Source organism: Aricia agestis, chromosome 8 (assembly GCF_905147365.1).
Source record: "Aricia agestis chromosome 8, ilAriAges1.1, whole genome shotgun sequence".
In the NCBI taxonomy this organism is placed as follows: domain Eukaryota; kingdom Metazoa; phylum Arthropoda; class Insecta; order Lepidoptera; family Lycaenidae; genus Aricia; species Aricia agestis.
The window spans coordinates 17,075,954-17,093,232 of NC_056413.1; the positions used below are offsets into that span (position 1 = coordinate 17,075,954).

General features: G+C 38.0%; 2 protein-coding genes and 2 non-coding genes across 7 annotated transcripts in view; 2 read left to right on the forward strand and 2 right to left on the reverse strand.

Moving 5' to 3' along the window:
- Positions 1-1,095: 1,095 nt before the first annotated feature.
- Trnaa-ugc lies at positions 1,096-1,167 on the forward strand. Its single transcript has one exon. It is a non-coding gene; the product is annotated as a tRNA-Ala (tRNA).
- Positions 1,168-1,444: 277 nt separating this feature from the next.
- On the reverse strand, positions 1,445-1,516 carry Trnaw-cca. Its single transcript has one exon. It is a non-coding gene; the product is annotated as a tRNA-Trp (tRNA).
- A 292-nt stretch (positions 1,517-1,808) lies between these two features.
- Positions 1,809-11,289, forward strand: LOC121729959 (xaa-Pro aminopeptidase 3-like). Its single transcript, XM_042118722.1, has 10 exons — positions 1,809-1,932; positions 2,015-2,283; positions 2,703-2,852; positions 4,134-4,270; positions 4,559-4,797; positions 7,110-7,280; positions 7,641-7,747; positions 8,951-9,088; positions 9,488-9,608; positions 10,984-11,289. The coding sequence occupies exons 1-10, from the start codon at positions 1,899-1,901 to the stop codon at positions 11,151-11,153; spliced, it is 1,536 nt and encodes a 511-aa protein (XP_041974656.1). The 5' UTR covers positions 1,809-1,898; the 3' UTR covers positions 11,154-11,289.
- Positions 11,290-12,794: 1,505 nt separating this feature from the next.
- The window catches only part of LOC121729957 (amidophosphoribosyltransferase-like), a 31,207-nt gene continuing 26,722 nt past the window's right edge, over positions 12,795-17,279 (reverse strand). For all 4 annotated transcript variants that reach the window (XM_042118718.1, XM_042118720.1, XM_042118717.1 and 1 more), the window contains 4 exons: positions 16,843-16,970; positions 15,947-16,168; positions 13,945-14,065; positions 12,795-13,465 (listed from right to left, as the gene is read on the reverse strand). In XM_042118718.1, coding sequence (XP_041974652.1) covers positions 13,311-13,465; positions 13,945-14,065; positions 15,947-16,168; positions 16,843-16,970 — 626 coding nt within the window. In that variant the 3' untranslated portion in view covers positions 12,795-13,310. The remainder of the gene's footprint in view (positions 13,466-13,944; positions 14,066-15,946; positions 16,169-16,842; positions 16,971-17,279) is intronic.

The window sequence follows — 17,279 nt, forward strand, 5'->3', positions numbered from 1 at the left end:
TAGGTTTTAACCAAATATACTTACAATTTTTTGTCTAATTTATACAATACTTGTACCTACCAACCTAGCTGCTTATGCACTTAGTAATCTGTTCTTCTACCCTTTTCTAAACCAAACCAAAAAAGAGCTACTCTAATTTTTTTTTTACTGAAAATTAAGTATTAAAAATAACTGGTATAGTCCCCAAAAGATGCCAAAAGTCGCGCTGCGTGAACTTGATCTCCATACAGATAGTAGAGTTTGGGGCTCTACCCCTGCATTTTAGTGATGCGTAACGTGTGCCTAACAATATGACAATGTGCTATAGTCGGTTATGCTTTTTTGTATTCATTCTAACTTTTAAATATGGATAGGAACATTTTTTTCATTGCTTCTATTAATCAATAGAAGCCTATAACTATAGTAGCAATGAAAAAAATGTTTTCATTGCTTCTATAGTATTTATAGGGAATTATTGATTATTAATCAATAATTCCCCAAAAACTTAACTACTTGCTTACCTAAGATACGAAATTTCATGAAAATCTGTGACGTAATTTTTCTCATACAACATTAAAAAGATAATATCTTTCTTTGGACGTTGGCTTAGCTAAAATATAAAATTAGAATATTATATCATAATTCATAATCATAACAGCGCGGATGTTCATTACTAGACAGGCTACCTAAAAATATAAAATATTTTTGTGAAAGGCAAACTAAAAGAGCAAAATAATATACTTATTATTCAGCCTTTTTGTCTTCATCATGTCCTTAACGTTACATTTAAGGTCTTACAATCGTTAAGTGTTGACTGTTGAGTAACGTCCGTTTTAGGTGGTTAAGTGTTTCGACACCTAACAAAAGAGAATGTTAGATATTTCTATCATTTTAATAGCTTCCGAAAAAGGCCTTTGATTAAAATATAACTTGTCTAATACGTCTTAGTAAGTAACTAGTTCATGTAATGTTATCCATCAAAATGTAGCGCTATAAAAAATTGGAAATTGCAAAATATTACGTTAAAAATGTTAAAATATTTTGTCTGAGTATCCTTTCCTACGCCGTTAGTCCTTGCCAATGTAGATTATCAATAAATTCGAGCGGTTGTCAACGGGGGATGTAGCTCAGTGGTAGAGCGTTCGCTTTGCATGTGAAAGGCCCCGGGTTCGATCCCCGGCATCTCCAATTTTGCTCCTTTCATTTCAAATAATTTCAAACAACAAACAAAAAATTTTTGTATTTATTTATTTATTTTTATGACATTGCAATAGTGAAAATAAACTTAACATTTTGTTAATTTGTACAATATTATCTTTAATTACGTCATACCATGTCTATTGTCCATGTCATATTACAAAATTTTATTTAAATTGATAGTTTAGTTTTTATGAAGTTTTTACCGTGAAATACAGAAACCATGGACCAAATCCTCTTGCAGAAACTATACGACTACAAAAAATTTTGACCCCGACGTGATTTGAACACGCAACCTTCTGATCTGGAGTCAGACGCGCTACCGTTGCGCCACGGAGTCGTTGAAAAGTCGTTCGAAATTTTACATCAGATTAATATTTATACAAATAATAATAAATTACGCTATGTATCTTTTACTTGGTTATGCGTAAAAAATAATTTAATTTGCTTTATTTTTATAACAAAATATAATATTATTATTATTGTTTTATTACAGTGTAAAGTGTAAGTGTGGTTTATGGCATACCTTATTGAAATCTTGAACAGCATGAAATGAAAAAAACTGATTAGCTGTCATGTCAATTGTCACATGTGCTTGACAATGACAGCTGACAGCAGTCAAAACTCAAAATTTCAACCTGTTTTTGCAGTTTTTTGTTTATTTTATCGTGGTTATTTAGTAAAAGTGTAGATATTAGGGACAAATTTTAGCTTGGTACAATATGTACCATATAAGAATGGTCCCGCTACGCTTAGGTACGTCAGTAGCCAAAGGAAACTCCAAAACTGCCACAGTTACCACTCGTCAATTCACAAAAATATTTTTATTTTATTTTAGGCAGTCGAATTGTGACTAAACTAATGAGAAGGAGCTTGTGTGAGACTAGAGCGAGGTATAGTGCTGTGGACACTCCACCTGACGTGAAGGTGAAGGCTAGTGTAATCCCTAAAGGTATATTCGGCCAGCCGACCTGCCACACGCACCCTCACCTGATAGCTGAAGGCCACCTCACTTGCGGCATCACCCCGCACGAGTTTAAGGAGAGGAGAGACAGACTTGTGGAGAAACTGACTTCTGTTCCCAACCATGCCCACAAAACACATGTTGTAAGTTTATTTTACTCAACTATAACAGAGATTCCCAAACTTATTTTGTCTACCGCCCATTTTCAGAACAAATTATAATATATTAAGCGCCCCCATTGTTTCAATTTAAAATGCACCCTAATGAAATAAATCACCTCCCAAGCCTCTAAACAACGCCCCCATTTTTTTTTCTGGGTCCCACACCACCTTCAGACCTTTAGCACCCACAAGGAGTCGCTATCGCCCACTTTGGGAAAGGCTGAACTATAGCAAGAACTATAAATAATTAATGAAAATGATATCATAATAATTTTATAAATGCAAAAGTGTTTGTGTGTTACTTTTGGTGGGTACGGACTACGGAGACACTTTGAGTCCCGGGAAAGGACATAGGATACTTTTTACCCCTTTGTACTTTCATAAAAAAATATAAATTTCAGATAGTAATACCGGCTGCCAGAAAACAGTTCATGTCAGACAAAATACCCTATGTTTTTCGACAAAACTCTGACTTCTTCTACCTCACAGGCTGCATGGAGCCTGCAGCTGTTCTAGTCATGGTGAAATATGAACCAGACAGCTTTTACAAGGTAAAACTAATAGAAACTTGATTACATTAAGGATGCTATTACAAACATTAGCAGGTCAGTACAAATATCGATGTTTAGGACATTAAAATAACATTCAATATCAGCCTTGTACAGTAGCGGTTACGACACTCACCGCGTTCTTGATAGGGCGAAAATGTATGAAGAAATTTGAGAGTGTTTCTTATTTTTCTTATATGGAAATGTTATTTATCTTATACATATAAAACTCAAAGGTGACTGACTGATTGACATAGTGATCTATCAACGCACAGCCCAAACCACTGGACTAGGTATGCAAGTAGATGTTATGACGTAGGCATCCGCTTCTTAGCGGATGCCTACGTCATAACATGATGTACATGATAAATTCCAACTCCCAAGGGGTTCAAATAGGGGATGAAAGTTTGCATATAATAATACTTCTTAACGCAAGCAAAGCCGCGGGCAAAAGCTCGTTTTAATATAAAATATTTAGCTATTCTGTATAGATAATATTTCAAGTAACTACATAACAACTAGTATGTTAAGGGCAAATAATAATTAAAAATTAGAATAAGTATAATATACTTATTACAAAATATTATTTTAGTTTTGTATGTCGAGTAATGTTGTGTGTACACTGTGAGGTTGCTAACTATGTCATATTTCTCTAATCGTGAAAACCTGTCATTGGCTTTCTTTTTCTATAATGTCGATTCTATTGTATTGTAAGTTAAAGCTGTTAGTTTTCCAAAATAAATAAATAAATAAATATTCGTACAGAAGACTAATTAAACAACATTTTTTTTGTAAGTATATTTATTTTCCTTAGTGCAGTGTATTTAGCTATAATGGTACATAATCAAACCCCAGTTTTTTAATCTCTTGCGATTATTGTGACTGTTAAAACGTATTTATATGAAAATTTTGTATACGGCTATAAATTTTTTATAGTGCAGACGTGGAGATGATTATAATAATATATAATATCATTCATTTGAAACCAAAATATCCTTGCAGTGTGACTCCTAATTCTTTAAAATGGTACCTGAAAATCGCTGATATTTGTGAAAAAATGTGATAGGGTCCTTAATATATTGAGTAAAAAGACGAACTGAACTTCTAACAGAAGTATGAAAAGATCAGTAATTATTAAATTTCCTACTTTGACTTCATTTTGATAAAGTAGACACTTCATTCACTTGATAAAGTACACTAGCAAAACATTTATATGTCAATATTCAGTAGTATTCAGAGCCAGGTAATGACCATATTTAAAATAAATCTAATTTAAATTCTCAGACTACATTATTTGTACACGAGAAGGACAGTCATGCTGAGCTCTGGGAAGGTCCTCGGACGGGTTGCTCGGCCGCCGCGCGATTGTTCTCAGTTGACGAGGCCCGGCCTGTTGAAAACTTCAGTAGTTTCCTACACAGGTAGTTGTTATGGTAATTATTAAAAATATGTCTTCTAACAATTTAAAAGGAAATAATTTAAGACTGATTGTTATATTTACGATAGTTCACTCAATATCAGCTTCATTAATAGTTGTTTTTGTTTTATTCTGTGTAGTACTCTGATGTATATGCCAGTGTAAACATTTTCTCATATTCATAGTAAGGTATTTTTAAAGAATAGAATGTAATAGAATAGATTTAAGTACAGACTGATGTTATCCACTCACACTCACACAATCAGTTCAATTCTTAAGTTATACATTTCAGGTTAACAGCAACATCAAAGCCAGCAGTAGTGTGGTATCAAAATGAGGAACCACCTAACCCCGACCTGCATGACACAATACAGTTCTCCCTGAAGCAAGCTCACATATCATTGGACGACCCTCAGTTAGCATTACATCAGATGAGGGTCATTAAGTCGCCAGCGGAGATTCAGCTGTTGAAAGAGGCCTGCTACATCGGCTCACAGTCAGTCAACTTGGCTATGGCCTGCACAAAACCTGGTAGGTATGTTACCACATCTTGTATCAAAATTTTGTATGTAACATATTAAAAATTAAAGTTTTATGTAGTTTGGATATACTAATCAGTGACACAGCATTTTGGGGTCAACAAAATTGATTTTTTTAAAGACCCCATGATTCAGGAACAATTATCACTTATATTATGCCCAATAAGGCATTAATGTGTCTATGGTTCTATCACACTAGTGATCAATATACATAGAATTTGATCATCATTCATCAAATGTGTTTATTATCTGTCATCTGTCAATTAGCAACACTAACACAGTATAGCAATATTAGTCCCTACATAATATTAAGTCTATGGTCCCTAACGTCAAAGGCGTTTCGTTACTGAAACGCCTTTGACGTCGCACGATGCCGCCACCGATGACAGGTACCGAGCAGATATGCCAGGGTTGCCACGAAACGGGAAATAAAATATTGTGCTTGTAATGCAAAGGTTATCATTTAATCTGTTTAATCAGCGTGTTATATTTGCATATTTATTTATTTTAAAAACTTTATGCACATATAGGTACAAAGGTGGACTTAATGCCGTATGGCATTATCTACCAGTCAACCTTTGGGCGATACAAGTACAAAGCCAGTCGAGTTAAAAGAGGAAAAGACAGAAAAAAATAATAAATATATAAATTATGCTTATAAAATATATATTGTATAATATTATACCATACTTATAATATACATATTATCACACATAAAATTATATATAAATAAAACCAATAACCATACGTAATATATTATTATATAATAACTATATTATAATATTATATAGTTGATCAATGATGATGCTAAAAATATTAAAAATATTAATTTATGCCATAAATTATGAAAATTAATAGTCTGCCAACTGTTTCAAGTAAAACTCACGTACCCTGCGCTTAAAAGTATCTCTGGTTTTTGACATCCTGATTTCCGGAGGAAGAGCGTTCCAGAGGAGAATAGCCTGGATATTAAAAGAAGAGTGGACGGAACTTGACTTGTAAGAAAGGGAACTTAAAAGCTTATTTGAAGTGGATCGGAGGTTTTTATCGTGCCTGCTGCAACGGTATTGAACGTGAGGGGTGAGATATTCGGGAGTATGGGGCTGATGCAGCAGGGAATATAGCACACACAGTGCCTGTACAGAGCGGCGCTGACGTACTGGTGACCAGTGTCGCTTGGAGCGATACGAAGAAACATGGTCGTATTTTCGAAGGTTGAATATGAATCGGAGGCAATTATTAAACAATCGGTCGAGTTTATCGAGTTTGTCGGCATTAAGATCTAAACAGCACACGTCACCATAGTTAATTATAGGAAAGATAAAAGACTGGACCAGCAAGGTCTTGACCGGAGTGGAAAGGAAATTTTTGAGCCGGTAGATGAATCGTACATATTATGTCGTACTGCCAGATATTTACGTGAAACTTTATTTTTAGATGATTTTAGTTCTCTATTAAAAAAATTAATTAACCCATCAAGCCCCATAAGCTCACCGGTGAGCGAGACACAATAGAATAACAATAGATTTCCAAGGATCCACGAATCACGATCGAAGGATTAAAATAATGAAGACGCATTCGAAATTTCGAATATATAAAATATCCAATAATTAATCACACGTCAGGTGTAACAGAAGCACTTCAAAACTCTTATTACGTGCGCGGTAAGGGCGCGGTATGTTACACTTGATATGTGTACCTGGGTAGGTAGGTACTAATTAGTATGTAACAGGGTATTTGACAGATTTTTAATTTATTCTATATTGTTTCTCTACTTATTACACTTCTTACAACGTAAACAATAAAACAGAGATGCAAATACATGCCGCCAAGCCCAACACAATATTAGTGTTAAACTGTGAGCCGATATTTATGAAAATTTAAATCCTTTTTGTTTTTTGAATCAGATTTACATCCGTACACTGACCATTAGTATAATATCCCATTGTTTATAAGATAAGTTATCGTTTTACAACACAAAATTCGTAGACAACGCGCCAACGTCACCCCTGTGGGCGCAGGTACACAAACTCCGCGAGTTTGTGTACGCGGGCCAGCGCCGCCCGCTTCCCCGCGGGTACCCCTCCGTTGCTCTGCGCAAGTACATTCGTTTCACTACTGTAGGGATATGTCATATTGCTATACTGTGACACTGATCTCTTCCGCTTGCTTTTATTTACTCTGTTTTAAAATTGAAAATAAAACAAAGTAAATAAATATTCCTTTATATGCACCAAACCACACACTGTTTATTTTAATATTCTATTGTAGTTTTACTTTATAACAATATTATATTGTAACCAGGTACATCGGAACACGCGATATCATCGGTCCTGGAATACGCGGCGCGGTGCGGCGGCGCGCAGCACGCGGCGTTCCCGCCCGTCGTCGCCGGCGGCACGCGCGCCACGCACATACACTACGTCGCCAACGATCAGATACTGAACGATGGGGATATGCTGTTGGTTGATTCAGGTAAGTGAGGAGAAAGGTGATGTTTTGCATTCAATATTTTAAAGAGGCTGGCGCGAAGGCCTCATTAAAACCTTATACAGTAGGATAAAAATTATTACGTAAAGAAATTGCAGTATAACGTGTTTATTACGCTCCATCTGAGTATTGCATTTGAGCATGAGAGATTATATTATATTATTGATTATTTAGTTGTGAGGGTGACAGATAAAATAAGTCGCTAGTTCAGATCCAGCTCAAAGGACCACAATGTTTAGTCAAGCATGTACAGTAGATTTTTTACAAATTTTCAAAAATTTCAATGGCAAACACTTTTTTTAGAACCTCATATTGTACAACATATATTTTTTTTCATGTTGTCAGGCTGCCAGCGCTGGCTGTACAACTCGGACATCTCGCGCACGTGGCCGGTGTCGGGGACGTTCTCCAAGCACCACCGCATACTGTATGAACTCGTGCTCAGCGTGCAGGTGAGGCGTTAAGCTGCGTTTCCACCAGAGATGTGTTGCGAGGGATGCGTTTTTAAGATCCAATAGCATCACCGCGCTGAGCGATGTCATGGCGAGGTCATGTCAATGAAGCGATTCTATTAGTTCTCAAAAACACATTCCTCGCAATACCTCTGGTGGAAACGCAGCCTTGACATGGCGTTTGTGGGCATGGCGATTGCGTGGCTTTCTTTTTATTCAGTCATTGCAATAGATGGAACTTACAAGTAATCCACCAAGAACTAAATACTGTTTCATAAAATGGACGGAATCTACTATTTTGGGATGAAGTCAATGAAGCGATTCTATTAGTTCTCAAAAACACATACCTCGCAATACCTCTGGTGGAAACGCAGCCTTGACATGGCGTTTGTGGGCATGGCGATTGCGTGGCTTTCTTTTTATTCAGTCATTGCAATAGATGGAACTTACAAGTAATCCACCAAGAACTAAATACTGTTTCATAAAATGGACGGAATCTACTATTTTGGGATGAAAAGACTATTTTTAATTTTCATACATTTTATTTAATAGTTGAGGACGTATGCATTACTTTAAGGGCTGGTTCACAAACGTGACGAAGCGATGCAATGAAATTGCAAGTGAGCACTTCAAAGTAGAGCAGGTGGCCCCCCGCGGTGACAATACCATAATATTGATCTTCTTAATGATAAAAACACTTCAGTTTTTAATATATCATAAAAAACTTAACATGATTTAAAAATGCATAATTATATTCATAATAATATTGATATAGTTATGCATTTTTAATTCAATAACTATATTTAAATGTATACCTAATGCATTTTAAATATGAACTCTTTTTTTTATGAAATAAGGGGGCAAACGAGCAAACGGGTCACCTGATGGAAAGCAACTTCCGTCGCCCATGGACACTCGCAGCATCACAGAAGCACAGAAGAGCTGCAGGTGCGTTGCCGGCCTTTTAAGAGGGAATAGGGTAATAGGGGTGGGTAGGGATGGGAAGGGCATAGGGGAGGATAGGGAAGGGCATTGGGCCTCCGGTAAACTCACTCGCTCGGCGAAACACAGCGCAAGCGCTGTTTCACGCCGGTTTTCTGTGAGAACGTGGTACTTCTCCGGTCGAGCCGGCCTATTCGTGCCGAAGCATGGCTCTCCCACGTATAAATACTGATTCTTACGTGTACTTATATCAATTTCCAGAAGCGTCTAATAGAGCTACTAAACGAGCAGCGGCCCGCGCTGGACACGCTGTTCGACCACATGTGCCGGCTGCTCGGCACGCACCTGCAGCAGGAGGGCATTTTCCCCAAGAACTTGGACAACCAGGAGCTCATAGGAGTAAGCATCAATAATATATATTATTATAACTAGCTAAAAGCCGAGCTTTGTGAGGACTTGCGTCGTTTTACTGACTGATGATAACACATCTACATATAAATGAAAATTACTGTGTTAAAGCACAAATCAATAGGCGTGACAGTTTTCTGTAAAGTGTACCACATAAGTGCTCAGGTTGTGGGATATAGGCGGCTCGGGCGACGCTGGTGAAAACACATTGGTATTCCTTTACATATTTAGACAGCAATTGTTTGTTGTACTATTATTTTTATCGCTATTCGTAACTTTATAGGAAGCTGGATCGTCCGTTCAAAAGACCCACACCATATTATGCATAATAAAAAATCCTGCATTAGGCTATAAAACTTCTATGATAACTTTAATTTTTCTTTTTTCTAGAAAGCGTACCGCGTTTGTCCTCACCACGTGTCCCACTACCTCGGTCTGGACGTGCACGACGCGCCGCTCGTGCGCCGCCGCACGCCCATCGCCTCGGGCATGCTCGTCACCGTCGAGCCGGGTACGTCTGTCTCTGTCGCGCTGTATCTTCTCTCTCTGACACTCATGACCGTGACCTGAACGTGCACGACGCGCCGCTCGTGCGCCGCCGCACGCCCGTCGCCTTGGGCATGCTCGTCACCGTCGAGTCAGGTACGTCTATCTCTGTCGCGCTGTATCTTCTCTCTCTGTCACTCATGACCGTGACCTGGACGTGCACGACGCGCCGCTCGTACGCCGCCGCACGCCCGTCGCCTCGGGCATGCTCGTCACCGTCGAGCCAGGTACGTCTGTCTCTGTCGCACGCGCCTGTCGCGCTGTATCTCTCTCTCTGTCACTCATGACCGTGACCTGGACGTGCACGACGCGCCGCTCGTGCGCCGCCGCACGCCCGTCGCCTCGGGCATGCTCGTCACCGTTGAGCCGGGTACGTGTCTCTGTCGCACGCGCCCGTTGCGCTATACCTCTCTGTCACTTAGGACCTTGGTCGAGAAGTACACAACGCGCCACCGTATATCTATTTCATTCGCACGCCGCACTATAAAGTATAGTTTACACTGAGCCAATAATCTCGGCGCCAGTCCTGCCAGAAGCCAGTACTAGCCTGGCCCCTTTTGTTTAGACAAAGCCATCGCGTTCACGGATTTTTCTTCGGGTGTCCACACGTTTGCAATTTAAAAAAAATGAGTTAACGACAAAGTCTGTTGAAAAAGAAATGTTTTAAGGAACATCTGCGAACTCTTAACAGAAGAGCCGATTGAAATATTAGAAAAAAAGAAAATGAAACGATTATTTTTTTATAATATTCATTCCAGCACGTAGTTGTTCTAGTGCCGAAACGCGCATTTGTTTATTTTTGTATGAATCACAACGCTTATTCCACAAGCTCCCTATAAAGTTGTATAATTTTTAAAGGTATCCTCTTCGTTGAATTTTCTCGGCATTTTGTCCTAGAAATTCTAAACACATGCATACCGTACAGACGTTCGCCAGTGACTGGCGAGATGCGTCTACATATGTCCGCAACACTGGCGCGGGGGTCGAGGGGCGTGCGGGCGGAGGCCACTGGCTAGAAAAATAGACGGGCGCTTTATTCTTGTCAGTACTGGCAGCCAGCGTTGGTCTGGCTTGAAAAACTGTTCACACGCGGCATATACCAAGCCAATACTGGCAGCCAGTATTGGCTGTCTGTCTCTTACTCGTAAGTTGTAATACACTACGTACACGTGCGTCGCCATGCATTCATTTTGGGTTTACTCAATACTAGCCTCTCTTTCGCACACTAGTTTTATCTCATCCTTTTTTTTTTCGGTTCCTCTAACGTGACATGGGCTTGTTTTTTGTTGTTATTAATTTATTATTATTAATTCTCTAATCTCATTATCTCTTTCTTCCAGGTATCTACATAAGACCGGACGATGAGTCTATTCCCCCGGAGTTCCGTGGTGTAGGAATCAGGGTGGAAGACGATGTGCTGATCACCGACAAGGGTGTGGAGGTGCTGACGGAGAGCTGCGTCAAAGAGGTGCGCGATATCGAGGCGATTGTAGGGACGCAGGCCACGTAGTGACATAGAGGCTAGAGCAGGGTAGAGAAACAATTTACGTCTAAGCAATATGTGGCAACTGGCAAAGCTATACGTCATGACTCCACTTACACCTTAATATTATGTTTAACACATAAAGTTAATATACCTAGCGGAATAGAGCAACAATCTCGAGCTGTCAAACGAAACCGAAATTGGTTTCATCTGTGTGTAAAAATATGTATATGTATACACTTACACAAGCATGATTGAACATGATTTCTATGAGATTAAATTGTCAACGTGCGGCACGTGCCGACTGGACGTCAAAAAAGAGTGCTGCTGTCATGTATCACACGTCTCTTTTTACCACGCAGATAGTGAGATGTCACTATCTGCGTACCTAGCGGAATAGAGAAACAAAAGCCTGAGCAGGAGAGATGTCTCTTGCTCAGGCCTTTGTTTCTCTATTCCGCTAGGTATATTAACTTTATGGTTTAACATAATATTATTATCATTAGATGTTACCTCGAGATTTCCTCAACTCGACTCAACCTCATTCCACAAAAAATATGACGTTGACAATTAATGTTATAAGGGTTCCCACACAAAACTGCGAATTCGCATTGCAATGTTACTTTTATTATGAGTTTTGTCGCAGATATTTGCGATGAGATGCGAATTCGCAGTTTGTGTGGGAGCCCTAATTTCTGAGGATTGAGGTTGAATCGAGTGGGTGACATTTAGAGGAAACGAATAATGATAAGAGCGTTAGGTTTATCGGTCAATTGTTCTGGCTTTCACTACTATTACTTGTTTTGGTCCATAACCAAAATTAGAATTTTTGCAATGAGTTACTTGTTCCACGCCCCCTTGTAAATTTCTGCAGATTATAATTTTGTTTGTGGGATGTCATTCCTAGTGAAACTTGTTTCGCATCCACGTCCCATAATCAGTCACGCGCCAAAATACATCAGACGCGCTTATTACTAAATAGTGAGTTTATGTGCATTCTTAAGATAAGTTTTAAATATTATATCAAAGATACTTTGTAAATATTCGATCATCGGTTAATTTTGTGATAAATAAATATTTGTTTACATTTTTGGTTTTTCTTTTTGTAAAAATTCGATCTACATTCTTTATCAATTACCTAGTACCCGTAAATATAATCTAACAAAATAATTATAAAATAAAACACAGAACCCCGTTTTTATATTTTTTAATATAAAAATTTACAATAACGCATCGGAATGTTTTTATATCTAACACACAGATCTAACATTATTCGAGCTCTAATAGAGTTGCACACTGTAATTATAATCTACTATACATTATTATAAATTAATTTGTGTATATTCTTTATTTTAATTTAGGACATAATTTTATAATTAAAATTATTCGACGTTAAAAATAAAACTTATTATAATACATAGATATTTTCTAATTTACTGTCGTAGTAAACCTTATTAAAATTATATATTTTTATATCTTCGTTTTTAAACATCTATCTATTTAATATAAAATTATTTATACTTAGGAACTAATTTTTATTCTTTACATTATAGTCGTAACCAGCACGACTTGCTTACAACTAACTATAAAACTTATATAAGGCACTTATAATTGTTTCTTTTCTATAATGGAAGGTTCAATTAATTTTTAAAAAAGATTTAATATTTGTTTTTGTTAAGATTTAACGTGAGACAACAGTCTTGTTTCTGAGATTAGGAATGTATTTTCAGTCATAAGGCTATTTGTGGAAATATCTGAGAAACTACTATGTTATTATAGGAGAGCAAAAATACGTCAATAACGAGAATCTGATGACCACATAGTACTCCATGATCATATTTGATCACGCATTACGCGGGATCATAGCAGAAACATCTCTGTGCTCCGTAGTCATCAGGGACCTGGTTCACGACTTGTAATTCGACTCGGATTAGCTAATAATTTGTACACTCGCTACGCTAGGCAGCGTTGACCAATAGGAATGTAAGTTTTTAAATCCGAGTCGATCTGGAATAATTGCGAATAATGAAAATCAAAGCCGTGATCATTTCAAAGCTATCGATATTCAGTGGTTGTGATCTGAGCCATGGTCATCTCTGGACTTGTGGTCAATTTTGATCGCTACTGACCCGAGGCCACATCTGAGACCCTGGCCATCTCGCCCGTGGTCACGTCACGTGGTGATCACCAGTCAGCGTCGTCGGGCAGGCCGCCGGGGTATTCCCCGGTGAGGCAGGCGGTGCAGTGCCCGCCCACGCCGTCGCTAGGTGTCGCCTTCATGTTGTAGTGGATCGCGCTCACCAGACCCTCCACGCTTAAATATTCGAGACTGTCGGCGCCTGGAAAGTAGATGAATAAGTGATAACTGATAAGTATAAGCGGGAAGTATGTAATAGAATAGAATAATATTATATAATGTAATTATTTATTTATTTAATGAGTTGTGGAGCTAAAAGATGTAGATTAAAAAAGTGGGAAACCTGCATATAATTTTTTTGCCGTAATCGTAGTTTATCATAGCCACATTGCCATGGCTGATCGCTGATCGTGCACATTTTTACCGACTTCCAAAAAGGAGGAGGTTATACGTTCGGCTGTATGTATCTTTTTTTATATCATCTCTGTTCAATGCATCAACAAGTGCAACAATGCCAAGTCATGTAGTACTTTCTGTAAAGTGATGTGACTTTGTAACGACGAATATAGAAGCATGAATTTGAGGCCATATATCCATACTGTGACCATAATATAATATGGCGCTATATAGCCATGTTGTAAACATGTACAGCGCCATCTAGAGGACAATGAATGTACTAACCGACGTGCTCGGCGAGCTTGAAGGCGTCCATCTTGTTGGCAATGAGCTCCTCGCGCGTGGGGATGTTGATGCCCATGTAGCACGGGTACTTCAGCGGCGGGGACGCGATGCGGATGTGGACCTACAGATATAAACAGTATATTGTAGTGGATATTAACCCTAGGATGGTAACATAATTTACACAACCGCGCATAGTAACAGGGGTGCCAGGTCACCCCAGTTGTTATGAATAAAGAAAAAAACTTTTTTTCATGAAAACTAAAACTTTTTAATATAAAAACAAAATAAAGCAACACTTTTCTTCAGATCAAACTGTAACTACACGAAATAAATCTTGAAATTACTTAGTTTTTCTTAATAAAACACAATTTATACAAATTTCCAAGCGTTGTTCAGTTCACGCAGGTCTTTTGGATTTGGAACAAAAAATATTTACTTTTTTGTCATTTTTTCGAGGACACAATGTACATCGAGCAAGCTTTGGTAATTTGGCGGGGGGTTCGCTAGCTAGAACTTCTTCGGGAATACTTAGAATGGACCCTATATTCGATCGATAGTAGTCGAGGTAAATTCGACTCTAAACGCGTAGTTTCATGTGCGGCTCGCCTAGCTGTATTGCTAGTTTTTTTTTAGGAGATTGCTTCTAAATTTGTTAGCTGGCGTGTTTGGATGTTTTACTTCTAGATAGAGAATCATATAATTAGAATCGGAAACAATATCATCTTGGTCAAAATACACGCAGACGTAATATTCATTTTCAGAAGGTTGCTCAGCCCATAATGGCTCTGTTTCACTCTCATCATCTTCAGCAATAGTAATTAAGTACTGCTCAAGCTCTTCATTATTACAAAATGTCATTATGAACTAAAAATAATGCATAAATAAAATACGTGAACAAAAAAAAATACCTACGTAAATAGTAACAGGGGTGTCGCATCACCCCACACATACCTGCAGAACGAAATTGACACATGCTGCTCCCACCACGCAACGGCTACTGGTGAATTACAGTAAAACAAAAGAATACACAAAATGCTAGACCAAGATAGCCAATAATTTTCGAGAAATCGGCGCGTGATTGCTTGCGTGGGGTGTTGGGGCACCCCTGTTACCATCCTAGGGTTAACAACTTTGTAATGTTTGTAATCTACAAAGTTACGCTTTAATGGCAAAATTCGTCCAAAATATTATTATTTTACAAAATATTACTATACATATAGTATATACTAGTCAAAAGGGACTAGTATCATATAAGGCATAGGTTCTCAACGTGGGCGATAACGCCCCCTTGTGGGCGTTTGAGACTTTTGAGGGGCAGTAGAAGACCCAGAGAAAATTAGAGGGCATTGAGATGGCGCAGATGGGGCGTGGGTAGACTAAAAATAAAGTCTAAAAAGGCAAAAAATACACGCTAATCACGACTAAAGTAAAATAAAAATTAATATCGTTTAATTTTTGTTAATGTAGGTTTTGTAATCATTTTTATTACGTGTGCACGTATTTTGGTAGGTCGAGCAATGGATTAAAATCATAATTACTAAAAACTATAAAATAAAAACTACTTTTTTATTTTATACGTCTAATTTCTATTCTTTATTTCTACTAACTACGACAGAGATTTCACGACTATAATATTATAATATCTTACGTTTAAATATTATAATCGTGGCAATAGCTGGATTAAATTCGCGACAGATAGTAAGTAAAATTAAGATGGGGGGCTCTAGTAAAAAACATATTCTCAAAGTGGGCGGTGAGCAAAATAAGGTTGAGAAACTATGATATAAGGTATAAGGTAGGATAATGTGGATTCTTACATCCGTTAGTTTCGACAGCAAAATTAACGCATAATATATAGGCTTTGACCTAGCCTTGACTTAACATTTCATTGGTTATAATCATATGCAATATATGGAACCTGTTCATTTGTCATTTATTATTTCGCTGTCGACACCTGGTTTCAAATACGTCTTGTAAGATCAATTATTATATTTGAACTCACCTCAGCAGCCCCAGCATCTCGCAGCAGCTTGATAATCGGTCCAATAGTGTTCCCCCGCACGATCGAATCATCTATCAGCACTATACGCTTGCCGCGGACGTTCTCGCTGAGCGCGCCGAACTTCTTGGCCACGCCCAACTGACGTAGACGCGTCGACGGCTGGATGAACGTACGCCCGACGTAGCGGTTCTTGCACAGGACTTCCATGAATGGTATACCGGACTGCAAACAAAGTAAATTGAGCTTTGAAAAAATATATATCGACCTACATAATTATAAAAAGTTCTGTGTGGTCGTGCATAAAAAGTATACGCATGGATTTGAGAAACTTACACACGAAGTTCATTATATACGAGTCGTAGAACATGTATGTACAAATTTTTAATAAGGCTAACGCAAATTGACGGCATTTCGACTCTAAAATATGTCAGCTCAAAGAACGAGATAGCAATAATCGTAAGCGTCTCAATACCATTTAAATTTCTTCAGGCATGGCGGTAAAGTATTTGTAACAGACCTGAATCCTTTTATTGCTGATGGATCCCAAGCAGCATGGGGGTAGAATTACATTAATAGTTTTATAAAGTATGACTTTGAATTCTTGGGTTAGGTTACGTATAAAAAGAGTATTGAAAATGTGTTATTTTTTATAAAAAAAGGGGGGCAAACGAGCAAACGAGTCACCTGATAGAAAGCAACTACCGTCGCTCATAGACACTCGCAACATTATAAAAGATCTATTGTAAAAATTATTTACAAATATTGTATGGATTTAAGACTTTAAGACTGTTTGATGCCAAAAAAAAAGAGCTGCAGGTGCGTTTCCGGCCTTTAAAGTGGGAATACGCTCTCTTCTTGAAGGTTTGCATTTTGAATTATCTTAGACTATAACTCACCTGTCGTGCGTAGCCGTGCGCGGCGGCGGTGCCGGACTCGGGCACGGAGGACACGATGTCGGCGTCGACGGGCGACTCGCGCGCCAACATGCGCCCGCACTGCAGACGCGCGCTGTACACCATTTGACCTGGACGAGGAGAATAGTTTAGGTAGGTACTACCACTTAGTAAAAGAAGATGCCTTAATTTGTCAGGCCGAAGCCAACTGTAGACATGTCAATAGTTGTATATATCGACATCTTTTTTTTTTTGTTTATATTGTATGTAATAGTAAATAGACAATGTCTATTTACTATTACATACAATATACAATACAACTAAATAAGTATAGTGAATTAATGAATTATGTAACTATAGGTCTACCAGAATCTGATGGCAATTTTTGACAGCAGATTTTCAAAAAATATCCTTAATCATTGGATATTTTTTATATTTGC